Genomic DNA, 21171 nt, shown 5'->3' on the forward strand with positions numbered 1-21171 from the left:
TACAGTGCTCACCAGCGCAGTAGTTTTGCAAATACAGTACAAGAAATCTCGATGGAGGTGGGTAATTTTCAAAATTGTCTAATAAAGTCATAATATATACATTGTTTTTGAATTACTGTAAAGCATAATGTCACTCTCGCGTGAACGTGAACATGAGGCGAGATTGTGTCGGGTCGCCGCAGCTCAACTTGCAAGTGCTGTTTTCTGGTGTAGACGTGCCAGAGGGGGTTAGTGCTCGCCTCAAAAACACCACTACAAGTCAATTAAAGGTGCCCTAGAATTAAATATTGAATTTATATTGGCATAGTTGAATAACAAGAGTTCAGTACATGGAAATGACATACAGTGAGTCTCAAACACCATTGTTTCCTCCTTCTTATTTAAATCTCATTTGTTTAAAAGACCTCCGAAGAACAGGCGAATCTCAACATAACACAGACTGTTACGTAACAGTCGAGGTGTACGCCCCAATATTTGCATATGACAGCTCATGATCGAGGCATTACACAAGGGCAGCCAGTATTAACGTCTGGATCTGTGCACAGCTGAATCATCAGACTAGGTAAGCAAGAACAATAGCGAAAAATGGCAGATGGAGCAATAATAACTGACATGATCCATGATATATGATATTTTTAGTGATATTTGTTCCTAAATGTTTCGTTAGCATGTTGCTAATGTACTGTTAAATGTGGTTAAAGTTACCATCGTTTCTTACTGTATTCATGGAGACAAGAGCCGTCGCTATTTTCATTTTTAAACACTTGCAGTCTGTATAATTCATAAACACAACTTCATTCTTTATAAATCTCTCCAACAGTGTGTAATGTTAGCTTAAGCCACGCAGCACTATCAAACTCATTCAGAATCAAGTGTAATACATCCAAATAAACACTGTACTTATGCGATTAGACATGCTGCATGACGAACATCTTGTAAAGATCCATTTTGAAGGTTATATTAGCTGTGTGAACTTTGTTTATGGTGTTTAAAGCAAGCGCGAGCTCCGTGGGCGGAGAGCAGGAGAATTTAAAGGGGTCGCAGCCTGAATCTGCGCATATTTAATGATGCCCCAAAATAGACGGTTAAAAAAATGAATTAAAAAAAATCTATGGGGTATTTTGAGCTGAAACTTCACAGACACATTCAGGGGACACCTTAGACTTATATTACATCTTTTAAAAAGAAGTTCTAGGGCACCTTTAACCATCGTAAGGACTTAGAAAACTATTTATGAAGGTAAAAACAGTTACTTAGTTGTGCTTTAACTCTGGTGATTTTGCTGTGTACAAAAGCAGTGCTCAACAGGATATAAGTTAAATATAGCATTAATATTAAATTATTAAATTTAACTTAGCCCAATTCTATTTGCTCAAGAACAAGTAATAGATTAATAAGAGCAAAGATTGGCCGTTTTATGTACCCACAATGAATTATATCTCATGTTTAACCACTATAAGAAATAAGCGTAAAATAAGCGCTATAATTAAATTTGAGTCACATATTTCAGGTCTAAACAACTACATTCTAGCCTTAAAACAACTCTTAAAACTTCAGTTTGTGGTACATCGAGTAATATACATATATATAATAAGATATTTTTTTATATAATTTGTTACATTTTATTATTAATATTTCCCCTAAAATGAATCATTCCTTTCTTTGAATTTTGGGATGAAATATGACTTGAATCCTCATCACGTGCATGTGTGTGTGATCTCGCCTGATCTCACAGTTTTCTCAGATCTTCATATGCATTACTGAGCATGGACACACACACACACACACATTTCTGAGCTCATCTCCCCAGGGTGCTAGAGAGGGATGTTTTACTCATAAAGCTCTGGATTTTGGAGCGTTACTTCTTTCCTCCAGCCCCTGTATTTTAAAGGTGCCCACTCATGTTTTGAATCTCCTATGAAATGCTTTTGAATTACACGGCCTTCCTCCTTATCTGCACAACTCACATTAGCGAGTCCAACAGGCTTAGACACACAGTCTTTGTCTGACACACGTGAGACACACATTACTGTGTTCAGTCCTCCAGTCTTACCAGAGATTCACTGTTGAAGTCCACACTCAACATCCCATTCGACTGCAGTAATGTGATGTATTTTCAAGTATAGCAGAGGTGGCACAAGTGTACATTCCAGTTTGATTACAGATTATGAACACAAACATTCTTACTTTGAGTTTACAGGATCATTTGCAACGGGACCAGTGTGGAAGTAAATATTTGAGATGTGATCCTGTTGAGATTGGTTGTTTTTATGCCGTGGGGAACTCTCATATAACATGATCGCATTTATCAGACAGCTGTGGGCAAACATGTTTTCATCTAAAGTGAGAATATTGATCAGACGGACAGCTGAAACTCAATACGCTCAGAATCTGGTCAGCTTCCAGCAAAATGAAGAACAATTGATGAACAAGCTTACAGCAGGGAGAAGCAGAATTGCACAGACATGATTTTTTGTGTTCTTGTGTTACAGCATCAAACTTCAGCACTCAATTATATAATACGTGTAAAATAGCTGTTTTCTATGTGAATATATAGTAAAGTGTACTGTGATTTTCAGCATCATTACTCCAGTCTTCAGTGTCACATGATCCTTCAGAAATCATTCTGATATGATGATTTGATGCTCAAGAAACATTTCTGATTATTATCAATGTTGAAACTGTGATATAATGTATTTTTCATGATTTTTTGATGAATAGAAAGTGCAAAAGAACAACATTTATTTGAAATATAAATCTTTTGTGACATTATAAATGTCTTTACTGTCACTTTTGATCAGTTTACTGAATAAAAGTATACATTTCTTGCATGTTCCTCTCACACACATGTAATATCGCTGTGAGCTTGAATTCTCTCTCATATTCCGCTCTCAATCCCACACAAGCACACTCATCCCTCTGATCTCTCCTCCCCCTCCATCCCTCCGTTATCCTGCTGCACTCCTCCGCTGCTCCTGTTTTTTTCTCTCCTCATGGGTTTTTCCCTCCTGTCGATTTTTACGGACTTGAACTGAATCAGCGGCAATGAAATCTTCCTCTGACTCTCAGTAGATTGATTTCTCTCTCTCCTGTCCTTCATTCCTCCTTTGAATATTCTTTCGTTGTATCTGAAACATCTGTGCTTTTATCTATCGTTCCGTCGTTCTATCATTAGTTTGTTTGTTTTGTCGTTCTATCTATCAATCGTTCGTTCATTCTGTGGTTCTATCTATCTATCTATCTATCTATCTATCTATCTATCTATCTATCTATCTATCTATCTATCTATCTATCTATCTATCTATCTATCTATCTATCTATCTATCTATCTATCTATCTATCTATCTATCGTTTGTTTTGTCATTCTATCTATCTACTGTTCGTTTGTTCTATCTATCATTCATTCGTTTGTTCTGTTCTGTCGTTCGTTTGTTCTGTTCTTGCTATCTATCGTTCATTCATTTGATCTGTTCTATCGTTCGTTCATTCTGTCATTCTGTCTATCATTCATTTCTGTTCTGTTTTTCTATCTATCTACCGTTGTTCGTTCCGTCATTTTATCTATCATTCGTTCTGTCATTCTGTCTATTGTTTGTTCGTTCATTTGTTCATGCATTCTTTCTGTCCATCTATCTATCTATCGTTCGTTCATTTGTTCTGTTCTATCTATCATTCATTCGTTCTGTCATTCTATCTATGGTTCGTTCATTGGTTTCTTTGTTCATTCTGTTTTTCTATCTGTCTACCGTTGTTCGTTCTGTCATTTTATCTATCATTTGTTCTATCTATCTATCTATCTATCTATCTATCTATCTATCTATCTATCTATCTATCTATCTATCTATCTATCTATCTATCTATCTATCTATCTATCTATCTATCTATCTATCTATCTATCTATCTATCTATCTATCATTCTGCCATTCTATCTATCATTCATTTGTTCTGTCATTCTATCTATCTACCGTTGTTCATTCTGTCATTTTATCTATCATTTGTTCTATCTATCTATCTATCTATTGTTCATCCATTTGTTTTGACATTCTGTCTATCGATTGTTTGTTCTGTTCTATCTATCATTCGTTCTGTTATTCTATCTGTCTGTGAATTTTTGAATTTCAAATTATTTACATTATTCTTTGTTACATTCAAATTTGAATTGCAACTCTGAATCCTGTTAACTACCTCAATGCAAATTCATTCACTGAAAAAGAATTCTAAATTAAAGTCTGAATGGAGCACAACCCTGCATGGAATATATCATTATCAACCAAAATAATGTGATAATACTGTCCACTCTTACTGTCTCTTACTGTCTCTTATGTCATTTCTGTCGACTTCCATTTGTTCCATGGAATTTTAGGAGAAACTTTTGAGACAAAGTTGATACTAAATGGAACAAAACAAGGAAAGAGCAACATGCGATCAATGTGATGTTCCTGTTGGTGTGTTTCAGCTCTGTTTAATCTGATCCCGGTGGGTTTGCGGGTCGTGGCGATTCAGGGCGTGAAGGCTGGACTTTACGTAGCCATGAATGGAGAAGGTTTCCTGTACTCCACGGTAAGAAAACACTCCTCACATCTGTGTGTGTGTGTGTGTGTGTGTTCAAGAGGATGCGTGTCTATCATGTCTGTTTTATCTGAAATTTTTAATTTTTCATGTGATTATACAATCTGTTTTGTTTCTTTTCTCTGTAGCGTTTGTCGGGGTATGTACTATTATGCAATTTTGGTGTAGTGCGTGTGTGTTTTGTTGTGTGTTTGTAAGTGAGTGTGTGTGTGTGTTTTGGAAAGCAGGACAGACTGTTATTGTGTTACGGTTGTGGTGTTGTGTGTTTCAGTGTGTCTTTACAAGTTGCAGTGTGTTAATACTGGTGTGGTTCGAGTTTTATTGTATTTACTGCAGGTCAGAGCTACAAAACTGTGATTAAAGTTATTGAGATCATTTATAGCATAAATTTACACTGAGCATACAGTAGACAGGTAGATACTATTAGCTGTTTTTTTATATAAATATACAACCTTTTTACTGTTTAAGTGATGTATTTAAAAGAGTTTCCCCTGAATATATTTTATAATTCATGTCTCGTATTAATCTTAAATGTTTTATGTAGTTTTTTTGATAGTTGTATGACTTTTGTTATTCACTTTGTGCCTACATGGTGTTAAAAAAATAATAAATAAGGGAAGCAAGAACTGATAAAAATGTCTACCTTGAATGCAATATAAGTTGCTTTTAATAAAAGCATCTGCCAGATGCATAAATGTACATAAAATTCTACTAACTGCCTTTATTTATTGTGATATCAGGAGATTTTAATTCAGTGAGCTGCCTATCTAGACAACATTTTAAGGTTACACTCTTGAAGGTAGGAAGAAACAATATGCTTCCTAATAAAATGGCATCCTTCACAGACAGGGCAATCCCAGAATGCGTTGCGTCGAGCTTAGAAAAGATGAAAGGTTAGAGAAATTAAAAATGTATTTCATTCTGTTCTAAAAATATTAACAATAAATAGTTTAGTAAGGATGCGTCTTCATCTTTAGAAAGTTTTTTTTGCAGTGATACTCATGGTGTTGAGTTTTTATGTTTTTGGATGTGTTCAGTGCAGAAAATACAAGTTAAAGAAATATTTTAACACTAGCTTTCTCTCATGTAGTCTGAAATACAACAGCAAGAATGTTCTGGAAGCGACAGTCATGTGATGGAGAGAGTGAGTCTCTGCTCCTGTCTACATTCATAATTCACAGACTTGTGCTATTAAAGTTTGAAGTATAAGTGTAGCCCCTGAACTACACTGATTCACAAAGAAAGCAAGCTGTGTGATGGTGTTTTAGACACACACACACACATCGGTTTGCTCTGAACAGTGTGAAGGGACTCTAAATGGACTGGTGTGAAAGGACTCATGGCAGCACTATGGGCTGCTCTCATGACACAACTTTGAGTAAAATGGCATTTAAAATATATCAAGATATCAGTATATTTTCTTATCGGGCCGATAACGATAACATTAAAAATGAACTTATATCGGCCACAATATTTTATCGTTATCACCCCCATATGAAAATTTGGCTGATTTTGTATTTTCTTATCGGGCCAATAATGATAACATTAAAAATGAACATATATCAGCCGCAATATCGGTATTGGCCAATATACGTTCATTTTTAATGTTGTTGTTATCGGCCCCGTAAAAAAATGTGGCATATTTCTTATTTTCTTATCGGGCCGATAACAATAAAATTAAAAATGAACATATATCTGCCACAATATCGGTATCGGCCAATATATGTTAATTTTTAATGTTATCGTTATTGGCCCCATGAGAAAATTTGGCCGATTTCTTATTTTCTTATCGGGTGTTACAGATCCCTTGTTTCCCTGGACTCCATTTCCCAGAATCCTCCTGTTCTCCTCACCTGCACACACTTCCCTCGTCAGCTCCTCATCATCACAGATCACCTGCACCTGGACTCTATTGTCAGCACTCCCCATATATTGCACTCACTCCCTTCACTCCTGGTCCGTTCTCTGTTTTGTTAATGTGTATGTCTGGCGTTCCTTACCTTTGTTTATTAAAAAGCATCTATTATTGTGGAAATCCGTATCTGCCTCATCTCTGCACCAGCATACCGTAACAGAAGAACGGACCCAAACCGACCGGATTTGCCACAAAAAAAAAAATGGAGACTTCCACCAGCTCCCTGGCTCCTGCTCCTCCAGCGCCTCTCACTCTTCTAACAGCCAGCGAACGCATTATCGGGCTCCTGCAGGTAGGACGTTCGCTGGAGAGGTATGTGGAGGAGTTCGTGGAGCTTGCTTTCTTGTCTGACTGGCCTGATGCTCAGTTGATCTCCTTGTTTTTGGATGGATTGGATGACGACACTATCCGTTTTGATGAACCTGTTTTTTGTTTCTCCTTAAGCGACACTATCAATTTAATTTTGTGGTTGAATGGCTCCAATTTCTTAGTAGAAGAGGTTCAGGATCAGTGTTGTCGTCCGGTCCATCCAGAAACACGGTTGGCCGGGCCAGTCAGTCAACCTCCGGCTTCCTCCGCATACCGCTCCAGCGAACTCCCTGCCTGCCCCAGGCTGGACCCATATTCCGCTACTGGGCCTAGTAAGCGGAGGAGGAGGAAGAAAGCGGCCCCAATGTCTCCAGAGCCCGCTCCAGTATCTCCAGAGCCCGCTCCAGTATCTCCAGAGCCCGCTCCAGTATCTCCAGAGCCCGCTCCAGTGTCTCCAGAGCCCGCTCCAGTATCTCCAGAGCCCGCTCCAGTATCTCCAGAGCCCGCTCCAGTGTCTCCAGAGCCCGCTCCAGTGTCTCCAGAGCCCGCTCCAGTGTCTCCAGAGCCCGCTCCAGTATCTCCAGAGCCCGCTCCAGTATCTCCAGAGCCCGCTCCAGTATCTCCAGAGCCCGCTCCAGTATCTCCAGAGCCAGCTCCAGTATCTCCAGAGCCAGCTCCAGTATCTCCAGAGCCAGCTCCAGTCCCCACAGAGCCAGCTCCAGTGCCTGTGGGGATTTTAATTGTATTTGAGGGGATGAAATGGCCCTCAACCCCAGTCTCCGCCGAGCCAAGTTCTCCAGTCTCCTCCGAGCCAAGTTCTCCAGTCTCCTCCGAGCCAAGTTCTCCAGTCTCCTCCGAGCCAAGTTCTCCAGTCTCCGCCGCCGAGCAAAGTTCTCCAGTCTCCGCCGCCGAGCAAAGTTCTCCAGTCTCCGCCGCCGAGCAAAGTTCTCCAGTCTCCGCCGCCGAGCAAAGTTCTCCAGTCTCCGCCGCCGAGCAAAGTTCTCCAGTCTCCGCCGCCGAGCAAAGTTCTCCAGTCTCCGCCGCCGAGCAAAGTTCTCCAGTCTCCGCCGCCGAGCAAAGTTCTCCAGTCTCCGCCGCCGAGCAAAGTTCTCCAGTCTCCGCCGCCGAGCAAAGTTCTCCAGTCTCCGCCGCCTACGAGCCCTCAGCTCCAGCCGCCGCCTACGAGCCCTCAGTTCCAGCCGCCGCCGCCGAGCCCTCAGTTCCAGCCGCCGCCGCCGAGCCAGCCGCTCCAGCCGCCGCCGCCGAGCCAGCCGCTCCAGCCGCCGCCGCCGAGCCAGCCGCTCCAGCCGCCGCCGCCGAGCCAGCCGCTCCAGCCGCCGCCGCCGAGCCAGCCGCTCCAGCCGCCGCCGCCGAGACAGCCGCTCCAGCCGCCGCCGCCGCCGAACCTACTGCTCCTATGAACTGTGTTTTTGAACCCTCCAGCCCAAAGACTGTTTTCCCTCCCTGCCTCCCTCTCCCGCCTCCCATGTCTGTCTTCACTGAACCTTCACCTCAAGCCCCCTCGCCCAGATCTCCACCTCGGACCTCTGGGCGATTACCTACACCCTGGCTCCAACCTCCCTCTGCTCCACCGTTGCCCATCAGTCCTCCAGCCTCACAAGTCTCCATCCTGCCCCCGTTCACACCTTGGTCCCTCGTCAGCCTGCCTTCCCCTCTGGACTGCACTCCTCCGTCTCCGCTCCGTCCCTCCGTCCCTCGCTTCCAGTTGGCTTCCTCACTCCCCCTAGTGTTCACTTTGTTGTCTGTCGTCTGTGTTCAACTGCGGCCTTCTGGAGCCCCGGCTGCGCTTCGGTCGGCGGAGCCTTCGGTTCCGCCATCACCCGCCAGTCCTTCAGCGACGCCTGGGCTCAACGCCTCGAAGGCTTCGGCTCCTGACCCGCCATGGCTGCCCGCTGCACCTGACCCGCCATGGCTGCCCGCTGCACCTGACCCGCCATGTATGCCCGCTGCATGTCTGCCCGCTGCACCTGACCCGCCATGGCTGCCCACGGCTCCTGACCCGCCATGGCTGCCCACGGCTCCTGACCCCCCATGGCTGCCCACGGCTCTTGACCCGCCATGGTTTTTGGACCTGCCCTGGAGACCTCCACTCCAGTTTACTCCTTCCCCTGCTCCGGTTTGAGGTCTCCAGGGCGCCCGCCCCCCTCCCGGTTGTTACATCTACGGCGCGAGGACGCGCCTACCGGGAGGGGGAGGTACTGTTACAGATCCCTTGTTTCCCTGGACTCCATTTCCCAGAATCCTCCTGTTCTCCTCACCTGCACACACTTCCCTCGTCAGCTCCTCATCATCACAGATCACCTGCACCTGGACTCTATTGTCAGCACTCCCCATATATTGCACTCACTCCCTTCACTCCTGGTCCGTTCTCTGTTTTGTTAATGTGTATGTCTGGCGTTCCTTACCTTTGTTTATTAAAAAGCATCTATTATTGTGGAAATCCGTATCTGCCTCATCTCTGCACCAGCATACCGTAACATCGGGCCGATAAAGATAACATTAAAAATTAACATATATCAGCTGCAGTATCGGTATCGGCCAATATATGTTCATTTTTAATGTTATTGTTATCGGCCCCATAAGAAAATTTGGCAGATTTCTTATTTTCTTATGGGGCCGATAACAATAACATTAAAAATGAACATATATCTGCTGCAGTATCGGTATCGACCAATATATGTTCATTTTTAATGCTATCGTTATCGGCGCCATAATAAAATTTGGCCGATTTCTTATTTTTTTATCGGGCCTCTAACGATAACATTAAAAATGAACGTATATCGCCCACAATATCGGCATTGGCCAATATATATTAATTTATAATGTTATTGTTATCGACCCAATAAGAAAATTTGGCCGATTTTATATTTTCTTATTGGTCTGATAACGATAACATTAAAAATTAACATATATCAGCTGCAGTATCGGTATGAGCCAATATATGTTCATTTTTAATGTTGTTGTTATCGGCCCCATGAGAAAATTTGGCTGATTTCTTATTTTCTTATCGGGCCGGTAATGATAACATTAAAAATGAATATATATCATCTGCAGTATCGGTATCGACCAATATATGTTCATTTTTAATGCTATCGGTATCGGCCCCATAATAAAATTTGGCCAATTTCTTATTTTTTTATCGGGCCGATAATGATAGCATTAAAAATTAATATATATCATCTGCAGTATCGGTATCGACCAATATATGTTCATTTTTAATGCTATCGGTATCGGCCCCATAATAAAATTTGGCCAATTTCTTATTTTTTTATCGGGCCGATAATGATAACATTAAAAATGAATATATATCAGCTGCAGTATCGGTATCGACCAATATATGTTCATTTTTAATGCTATCGTTATCGGCCCCATAATAAAATTTGGCCAATTTCTTATTTTTTTTATCGGGCCGATAACGATAACATTATAAATGAACATATATCGGCTGCAATATCGGCATTGGCCGATATATATTAATTTATAATGTTATTGTTATCGACCCAATAAGAAAATTTGGCTGATTTCATATTTTCTTATTGGTTTGATAACCATAACATTAAAAATGAACATATATCTGCAGAATATCGGTATCGCCCGATATATGTTAATTTTTAATGTTATCGTTATTGGCCCAATAAGAAATTTGGCTGATATATTAAAGCCGATAAATAATGGATTATTTTCTTCAGCTGAGACACTTGTTCAGTAATGATGGATTTAAATTGCTTGAAATATGATTGAAATCACTTCAAAAAGGAAAATACAGTTAAGTGCAACATGTACAGCGCAAGCTTATCATATAGACTACATAAAATTATGAGAACATTATTATAATTGTGTAATTGTGTGCATAATTGTGTGCTTGGGATGTAGATTTTAATTGTGGGACTTTTGTTTTTGTAATCAGGCTTTCAAAATTCTATAAAAATTTAGATTTAGATTTATTGGTCAATATATATATCGATTATCAGCTTTCAAATATAAAGAATTATCGGTATCGGCCAAAATGTTCATGCATCCCTATTTAAAATCTCCATTGCAAAACACCAGGCGCACAAGGAAGAAAGCTCCTCTGAATTTAAATGGCTGTTCTGCACATTTTTAGTGTGTTTATTAAATATTTAATGTAATTTGATGATGCTTTCAGAAATTAGAGTCTTGGACTCTCTTTCATTCCACAGAATTTTGCAGAACGTCAGCACAAAATATGGGGAAAAACATAATTATACCTAAGTTTGATTTCAAGTTTATTCATGATAAATTGTAATAATTCTGCTTAAGTTTTGAATTGCAAATGTGAATAGACACAAAACCCAGATTCGCAGTTTTCTCATGCAAAACTGGCCTTTTTACTTTTGAATCAAATGTTCAATTCATGGTTTGATTAAATCAATTCTTTATTGAAGAACTTAATGGAAAATGTGAATGGGAGAATTTCATTGCGCCGTTGCAGATGGCAGCTTGATCTTTTATACATTATGAGACTGAACTTATAGAAATGCATATTTAATGAAGGTTGTTATGTAACTTTACACATGTCTATGTGTGTGTCAAGATCAGCTGTTCTGGATGTTGTTCTATCTTTGGGGTGAGAAAGTGTTAATTAACTCAGTTTTAGTGTGATAATGAACTTCTGCCAAAGTGTGACAGTCTATGCATGTGTGTGTTTCTTTGTCTGAGTGTGTATTTGTGTTTGTGAGTGTTGTAATGCAGTGTGTGTAAGGGATAATTGAATGTACAGTGAGGTGATAATAAGTGACCTTTAGTTTTATAAGTCAACAATGCCGTGTTATAAGGACATATATAAATTGTTCAACATACACAAATTCTTCTTTGTGTACTTCTCCATGGGCTGATATTTGTTTAATATACACAAATAAATGTAATGAACGTTCATTTGTCATTGGATAGATTATATTCATATGCATTAACCCTTTCTGTGCAATCATAAACGTGCATTTGATAACTTAAGCCAATTACAGTTTGTTTCATAACAATTCACACATTGATAGTTTTATGTTTTGCTATTTCATGTGTATTTGTGAACTGCCTTCCATTTATTTGTAAATACACAAATATCAGCCCATAGATTGGTGGTGTTGTAATTTGTGTGTGTATTATATTTTACTGAGAGTGTTCAGCAGTTTTATGATCTGGCTGTTGTAGATCAGGGTTGTGTGAGTGTGTGTGAGGTTTTCTACCGGTTATTTAGTGGTGACGTTTAATCTGCTAAAGTGGTATGAGATGCTGAGATGGCAAAGAAAGCACATCTCTTGTACTTGTGTGTGTGTGTGTGTGTGTAATATATATATATATACAGTAGGGTTCAAAAGTCTGAGACCACATTAAAAATATGAGAGATGAACAAATACCTGGAAATAAAGTTTAAAACATAGACACGTTATGATGTAAAATAGCCTATAAGTGAGTATTTCAGATTTCACTGTCGAGGAGACTAATCAAATGTAAGGAAATGATTGACATTGATCATGTGGCTCATTGATCATTGGGACAGATGGTCAGATTTTATTGCTTCCATTGACCCAACTAACAGGGAACGTTTTCTGAGCCGTGAGAAAGGTGTAGCTGAAGCCTGGAGATCTCCAAAAGGGGCGTGGCTTCCTCCAATTCACTGACGGACACATGACACGTATGAGTGATTCGTTTTTTTCAGCACACAAACCGCCCCTGCAGCCGATTCTAAAGATTTCATTGGTCTTGTCAATCACAGTGCTACCTCCCCAAGATGGTTTTTTTTTTTCTGAATCAAAACTTTTATTTTGAAAGATGTGACTGAAAGCTGTTGACTCTTCTGTCAGACTCATTTAAGTAAAGAGTGCCTGAGTGAAACGTATTGTCCTGATTCAGTGTCTGTGGTCAGATGAGATGCTGTGAGGTTATATGTCACTGTCATTATTCTAATGTTATTTTCGTATTTAATTTATGACAAAATTTTATGTAAGATCAATTCATCTTTCAGCGGGAAATGGTGTTTAATTTACAACCATTTATTTTGAAATGTAAGTCAATGACATTAGGTTGAAGCAAAGTCTGTGTGTGAAGACTCTGCCCCTTTTGGAAGTTGCATGTTTTTTTCTAAATCGAGACTTTTATTTTGAAATATGTGCATGAAAGCTGTTGACTCTTCTGTCAGACTCATTTAAGTAAAGAGTGTCTGAGTAAAACGTGTTGTCCTGCGGTCAGATGAGATGTTGTCAGGCTGTATGTCACTGTCATTATTCTTACAACATTTTTGTAAATTGTTACAAAATTCGTAAACTGTTACCTCAGAAAAAACTTTCCATTCCTTTCAGACTTAGCGCGTACTCTTCAATTGCATGCTCTGTATATCACTTCACTATATATAAAGAGCAACATAAATTACAAGCATGCAACATCGTAGATACAAAATTAATTAGTAAGTCATGAAATCACCAAAAAGTACCGTCCGGGACCCCCTCTTACAGAGCTATCAAAGATGAACGTTCGATTGGTTACATCTTGATAATAAATAAATATATGTTGATTTATATAGGCATATTTATTTATATAGTAACAAACTTTTATTTTGAAATATAATTCCTCATTAGGTGGAAGTGAATGTCTTTGCGTGTAAGACTCCGCCTCTTTTGGAGGTAACGCCCACTTTTGGAGTTATTCAGTCTGCCTTAATACCTTAATCAAGTTGAGTGTTTTGTTCTTTCCTCATATTTAAAATATTTTCAAATATTTTAATGTCTTAATTGAGACTTGCAGGGTCAATAAAAACAAATATCCCCTCCGGACATCACTTTTGGCCACTACTGTATATAATAAACACAAAACATGAACTGTGTCAGGTGTTGGTGTGTGTATTTTTGTTCACCTGGGGTGTTTTCTGCTCTGGTTGACGGCAGTCTCCACCCTCTCCACCTGTGCATGCAAAAGACTTGATAAAGAAACTGGGACAAAGACTCTATAAAGACACACACACACATTGTTTTTTAACATCTCTCTCCTCTCTGTCTCTCTCTTTCTGTCTGTCTGTAGGACGTGTTCACAGCGGAGTGTAAGTTTAAGGAGAGTGTGTTTGAGAATTATTACGTGATCTACTCGTCTACGCTGTACCGCCAGCATGAGAGCGGGCGCGCCTGGTTCCTCGGACTCAATAAAGAAGGAACTATCATGAAGGGAAACCGGGTCAAGAAAACGAAACCATGTTCACACTTCGTGCCGAGACCCATTGAAGGTGAGGACACACACACACACACACACAAATATATGCATAAGTAGGGCTGGGTGATGTATGAATTATTAACAATATGATATTATTTTGTTGACAATGTTAGAGTAGATTTATAAGTATAAGTGTGTGCTCACACTTGTAGTTCAGTTCTTTTGGTCCTTTTGGTCTGGACCGAAAAAGAAATTATCCTTGATTCACTTAGCATTAACACTGCCATTATTAAGACCAAGCCTAAAGATACAAAACAAAAAAATATAGCTGCAAGCAACGATGATGGGTCCAAGCCCTGGCACCAACGCCACCCTGGTAGCTTCAGGGCAGCTGTACAGGACAGGCAATATGCATTTAAAGTTGGAAAATGTAAAAAGACTATTCTTTCTTCAACCCTGTTGATAAAATAGGCCTATGCTGCCATCTAGCAGTTATACTATGTATGACATTTGATTTTTTTATTCAACCAGATAGCAGTAATCTGACTTTTTTTTTAACTTATACATACTTCTTGAATTTGGCTTTTATGGCGTTCAGAATGCACTGAACATCCGAAACACTGCTTTGTGCTAAATGTGCTTGCTGTATGTGCATAGATATGATGGTATTTTTACCAGCTACGAACTCATAAAGAGCTTATAAAATGTGTAAATGAGTCAAAACAGTGGCAGGAATTCCTCCATCACACACATAAATATCTGTTGCATCTCTGATTTCAACCTTAGTTGAATAAAATGTTTGAAAAGTTTAAATAATTTACACAAATCAGTTTTCGACTGTTTGTTTAAATGAATTAGTTCAAAATTCAAGCTGAATTAATTTGTCATTACTCAGTCAGAAATGTTCTTTGTGTGGCATTTTAATTGCATAAAAATGTTTTAGCAAATTATTTAGCCCATTCCTTTTTTTAATCACTGCCTATTAATAAAGCTGTAATAATATAAATATTCTTCCTTGTGTTAATTGATTGAAATAAAGATTTCTACTGCATTTTATTTGGTAACACTTTACAATACGGTTCATTAGTTAACATTAGTTAACTACATTAGTTAACACTAATAATGAACTGCACTTATACAGCATTTATTAATCTTTGTTAATGTTAATTTCAACATTTACTAATACATTATTAAAAGCTTGTTAACATTAGTTAATGCACTGTGAACTAACATGAACAAAGAATGAACAACTGTATTGTAAATACAGTAACAAATGTATTGCTCATTGTTAGTTCATGTTAGTTAATCCATTAACTAATGTTTAACAAATGAACCCTATTGTAAAGTGTTACCTTTTATGTTTTAAATACTTAAAATTATATTTATTACATATCTTAGATTTTATTAAGGGATGCACAATATATCGGCCTCAATATCGGTATTGGCTGATATATGTTCATTTTTAATGTTATCGTTATCAGCACGATAAGAAAATTTGGCCGATATATTAAAGTCGATAAATAATGGATTACTTCCTTCAGATGCGTACTGTTCGTCTTAATGGTTTTAAAAAGCTTGAAATATGATTGAAATCACTTCAAAAAGGAAAATAAAGTTAAGTGCAACATTTACAGTGCAAGTCTGTCATATAGACTACATGATATTATAGTGAGAACATTATAATTGTGTGTTTGGGACGTGGATTTTAATGGTGGGACTTGTGTTTTTGTCATAAAAAATTGGATTTACATTTATCATCCAATATATCAGTTATCTGCTTTCAAATATAAAGAATTATCGGTTATCGGTATCGGCCAAAATTTTCATATTGCATCTTTAATTTTATTATATTTCACATCACTGGCAATTTGCTTGAAATTATGATTCCTTTGCAGTAAGGATGCACTGATATGAACATTTTGGCCAATACCGATAATCGATAATTTAACTTTATATTTGAAAGCCGATAACTGATATATTGGCCAATAAATCTAAATCCAAATTTTTGAGAGCCTGATTACAAAAACAAAAGTCCCACCATTAAAAGAAATAATCCATTATTTATCTGCCTTAATATATCGGCCAAATTTTCTTTTTGGGCCGATAACGATAACATTAAAAATGAACATATATCAGCCGATACCGATATGGTGGCCGATATATCATGCATCCCTACTTTGCAGTGTGTGTGTGTAAATATAATGATCAAAAGACTGACAAATATTGAGAATTTGTTTATTCTGCTCACATTATTTATTCATATAACTTGGACATTTTTCAATTGAACTGTTCACTCAAATACTGTTCATATATAGTAAAAAATGTGACAATAACGCAAAATAATACTACAAAATGTTTTTTGGACCGCACTATTAATGCATCACTAGTTACAAAAAAACACTTGTGTTTACTAATAACATTCTATATGTGTTTGTTTCTCTGTCTCTCAGTGTGTATGTATAAGGAGCCGTCGCTGCATGAAATTGACGAGAAGCAGCGGTCCAGGAAAAACTCAGGAACTCCCACTATGGGCACCAGGAAAGAGTTGAACCAGGACTCTACTGATCATGAAGGCTCATAGCCACACACACACACACACTGACCTGTAAATGTACACACACACACACACACTCACACACACACACACACACACGGTGACCCCTGGAGCTGAATGCTTTCTTACACCCCAACAAACAACAGCAACTTCAGCATTGACAAACATCAAATGAAACAAAAATTAATGAAGTAACGTGAGAAAAACAAACAAACAAAAAAAAAACAAAGCTGAATTCTTGCCTGTGAGAATATTTTAGGAGTATCTGAAAATCAGGACATGATTTTACATTTTATGCAAAGTCTGGCAAGAGTCTGTTCGCGTCACGTGCTCGTGGGAGACGCGGGAGGGTGTTTCTTTCGGGAGTCTGAGCTTTAAGCCATGTTCGATGATCACATGTTGATTTATGAATGCCAAAAGCACTTTCACTCACTGCTATATGTCGCTCACCTCATCAATATGGAATGTTCGCATCGATTGTGTCCTCCAATAATTGCTCTGTTTTTTATTCTGAGTGGGAGGGGCTTGTGAATTCTGCTCTCTGACTGGCTAAAGTGGGAAGGGTTCAGGAATTGCTCTGCTGATAGGCGCTGACAGTCATGTGACTTTACAGATCTGCTTCATCTCATTCCACTGTATGAAATGTGTTAAAGGGTCATATTCTACACTTCTGTAGCATTTTACTTCATATCCCCACTTATAATCATACTCAACCTTCAAAAATGTCTCATTTTCTGACCTTTCAAATGAAACAGACTTGCTACTGTACCTTTAAGACTTCTATATGTAAATGAACTGTTATGATTGGTAAACATCAACATACCGGTGTAGTTCATAATGTCGTTTATTAGAGTGAGTCACTGGATGCTGGATAGATGTGGGCGGTGATATGTTAATGAGCCTATGGTTATGATGTCATAATGATTACGACTTCTGAACGACCCAGGAAATGGCGTAGTGAATGTTACGGATATCTACAGACCACATCAAAAAAGCGAGGAGAATTTTTTTCCGTGATGTCATGTGGTGTCTCGAATGTACTTAAAATCAAGCAGGGGGAGAGTGATGTATGGAAGCTTGTTTCCACCACTAAGTCAAAAAATTAAAAAGGTCATTGCGACTTTTTATCTCACAATTCTGGCTTTTTTTCAGAATTGTGTGATATAGTGAGAATTGTGCGTTATAACGTCAGAATTGTAAATAGTCGCAATTCTGACTTTCTCACAATTCTGACTTTATAACACGAAATATAAAACAACTGTGAGATATAAAGTCAGAATTGCATGATATAAAGTCAGAATTGTGAAAAATGGTCAGAATTGCAAGTTATAAAGTCAGAATTACGAGTTATAAAGTCAGAATTGTGAAATATGGCCAGAATTGCAAGTTATAAAGTCAGAATTACGAGTTATAAAGTCAGAATTGTGAAATATGGTCAGAATTGCAAGTTATAAAGTCAGAATTGTGAAATATAAAGTCAGAATTTGACTTTCTCGCAATTGCGTTTTTATTACGCAATTCTGACTTTCTCACAATTCTGACTTTATAACGCGAGATATAAACACAATTGTGAGATATAAAGTCAGAATTGCGTGTTAAGTCAGAATTGTGAGTTATAAAGTCAGAATTGCGAGATATAAAGTCAGAATTGAGAGTTATAAAGTCAGAATTGTGAGATATAAACTCGCAATTACCTTTTTAATTTTTTATGTCATGGCGGAAACGAGCTTCCATAGTGATGTCATAATGGCGATGATGTCACAAAGGATGCAAGGGAATTTTGCGTTCAGTAAACGGAAGCGTCTGCTCTCATTTCACCATGGGCCTCCTGTTTTAAACCCTTCTCTCCAAGAGATCGGGGTATTTTAATCCTGCCAAAAGCACAGACTGCCCTCTGAGTATCTGAACTGGACTAAACCACTTTAAACCGGCACACAGTTATATGCGTGTGTGTTAGCAGAGGATATACTGCCCTAGCTTTCCCTCACTCAGTGTTTTTTTAATCACTCCTCCTTAACTGTGTTCGGAATGGAAGACTAGCACACTGCTTACTGCGCAGTATATACTGAATACTGCCTCATATATTTTACAAATAGTGTGTGAAACAGTGCACTTGCAATGGTAAACGTTTCAAGCTGTAGTGTACTACATTTTTGTCACTATGTTGCATGTGTAATTCAGCAGGTGGCGAGTTACCGTCTCTGAAATAAATACGGTTTTGCATGTTTAATCCAATTTTGTGTAAGACGTCCAATGAAAAAATGAGTCAAGAAAAGTGCAGTTCACTGTAAATGAAAGGTTGAATGCATTGCATTGCGACTAATTTGAATTAACGACTAAATTGAGTAGAGCTGAAATTGAGTTTTGCGACATTAATACTGTTATTTTCTTGTTTATTACTGTGAAGCTGCTTGGAAACAATCTGTGCTGTATATAAATAAATGTGCCGCTTAGCTTTAGGAGAATGTCTCATGCCATGCGTACAGAACATTTGCATACTGTATACAGTATACATACTATATACTGCAGAGATTAGTGTGCTGGTATGCCATTCTGAACACAGCCACAAGGAAACTGTCGCTCAGCATGTTTCTGATTGGTCACTTGAGTCCAGGTTCCTTCCCCTTTAAATGCGATCTGCCTGTTGATTGGTCAGATCCATCGATGTAAGGCCAGCTGTCGTTGAACACTGGGTTTATGAGACGTCTTCCATTAGTGGAGCTGCACCAGCATCTACAAGGGGGGTCAAAGGTCAGGGTCCCGTTAGCGGTATGAGAGACTAAAGATGTCATTGCCATGCTGAAATGATCTTCTGCTGACCTGAGAAGTTACTTTGTGTTTGCTGATGTTTGCACCTTGAATTCTGAACACGTTCATGTTCATTATGTAAAGAGATCTGAATAAAGCATTAAACCTGCCACAGGAGGAAAATATCATTTAAAAATAAAAAAGATTAAACTCTGCTCTGATTTCAGGTGTTCTTTCTGCCGTCTGCACAAATGCACCATCAGTACTTCAGCTCTGTTCCCAAACCTCCTGACCCGCCTTGCTTAATGTTCACAATGTTCAAGAAGTCATGCTTTGGTAAATCTTCATTTTGACATAAAAAAGTCATATTGATGACATAAAAAGTAATAACTATGAGACTAAAAAGTCGTAATTATGAAATGATGTGTCATCATTGACTTTTTATGTCAAAGGTAGAATTTTGATGAAAAGATTTAGATTAAAACGTTTCTGCAATAAACATTCTGTCATAATTTTGACTTTTTAATGTCAGAATTATGACAAGTCAAAACTGACTAATCGAAATAATGACAAAAAAAATGAAATTATGACATAAAAAGACAAAATTATGAGATAAATTTAAATTATGATACTCAGAATTTCAATTAAAAGTCAAAATTATGACAAACTAAGTCATAATTATGGCATATGAATGTGACATGACAAATTTAAATTATGAAAAAAGTCAAAATTATGATAAAAAGGTAGAAATTATGACACAAGTCATGAATATGAGATAAAAAGTTGAAATTATGACACTCAGAATTTCAGTTAAAAGTCAAAATTATGGCACTAATTATGATATATGACATAAATATGCCATAATAATGACTTTTTATGTAATAATTTTGACTTTTTAATGCCATAATTATGAGTTGTCATCATTTGGATTTTTTTAAGTAAGAGTTTTGATTACAAGATTTAGATTAAAAAGTAGAAATTATGACATTCTAAGTCATAATTTTGAAATTAAGAGATAAAAAGGTTGGAATTATGACTGTCATAAATATGAGATAAAAAGTTGAAAGTATGACACTTAGAATTTCATTTAAAAGTTAAAATTTTGACATATTAAGTTATTATGACAAATTGAAATTATGACATAAAACATCAAAATTATGAGATAAGGTAGAAATTATGGCATAATTTCTGTCATAGAGACATGCTGAGACAAAAAGAGGTATCCACCATCTTTTAAAGGACAGATTTATAATAAATTAAAACTTTCTCTTTAAATGCAGATGTCACACTGTCTATTATATCATAAGTCTAAGTAATAATTATGAGTTTAAAGAGTTAAAATTATGACTTTCTATGTCATAATTATGTCTTAATTTTGATTTTTTAAGTTTTTAAGTTTTAATTATGAAATAACTGTCATAATTTTTACTTTTTATGTAAAGTCTAAATTATGACACAAGAAGTCAAAATGATATCAAAAAGTCGGGATGATGACAAAAAGTCAAATTATGAGAAAAAGGTAGAAATTATGAAATACTAAGTCATAATTGTGACTTTTTATGTCATAATTATGACATAAGTCAAAATTATTAGATGAAATGGTTGAAATATAATTATAATATAATTTAAACTTTTTGTGTCAATTATGATTTTGTCTGTTTTATTGAAGTTGTCATTCTAACTCTGCTCTCATAGAATTAGAATGATTATTAAAACCTTATGGTTATATAGTTATTGTTATCATATTTGATGTGAACGGGCCTTGAGTCTCCATTTAAAGCAGAAAACGATCTTTTATGTTTGGACAATCTGTTCACACAAATACACAAGTGACCAGGCGATGCTTTAGAGACATGATGCTTTTGAAAGATATTTTTAGTTTTCGTGAATAAATAAAGCA

General features: G+C 37.7%; 1 protein-coding gene across 5 annotated transcripts in view; it reads left to right on the forward strand.

Annotated features, from left to right (window-relative positions):
* Positions 1-19447, forward strand: part of fgf12b (fibroblast growth factor 12b) — a 65695-nt gene extending 46248 nt beyond the window's left edge. For all 5 annotated transcript variants that reach the window (XM_067365541.1, XM_067365539.1, XM_067365542.1 and 2 more), the window contains 3 exons: positions 4457-4560; positions 13844-14042; positions 16420-19447. In XM_067365541.1, the coding sequence (XP_067221642.1) occupies positions 4457-4560; positions 13844-14042; positions 16420-16550 (434 nt within the window). In that variant the 3' untranslated portion in view covers positions 16551-19447. The remainder of the gene's footprint in view (positions 1-4456; positions 4561-13843; positions 14043-16419) is intronic.
* Positions 19448-21171: the final 1724 nt, after the last annotated feature.

This window comes from Chanodichthys erythropterus, chromosome 17 (assembly GCF_024489055.1).
Source record: "Chanodichthys erythropterus isolate Z2021 chromosome 17, ASM2448905v1, whole genome shotgun sequence".
Lineage (NCBI taxonomy): Eukaryota > Metazoa > Chordata > Actinopteri > Cypriniformes > Xenocyprididae > Chanodichthys > Chanodichthys erythropterus.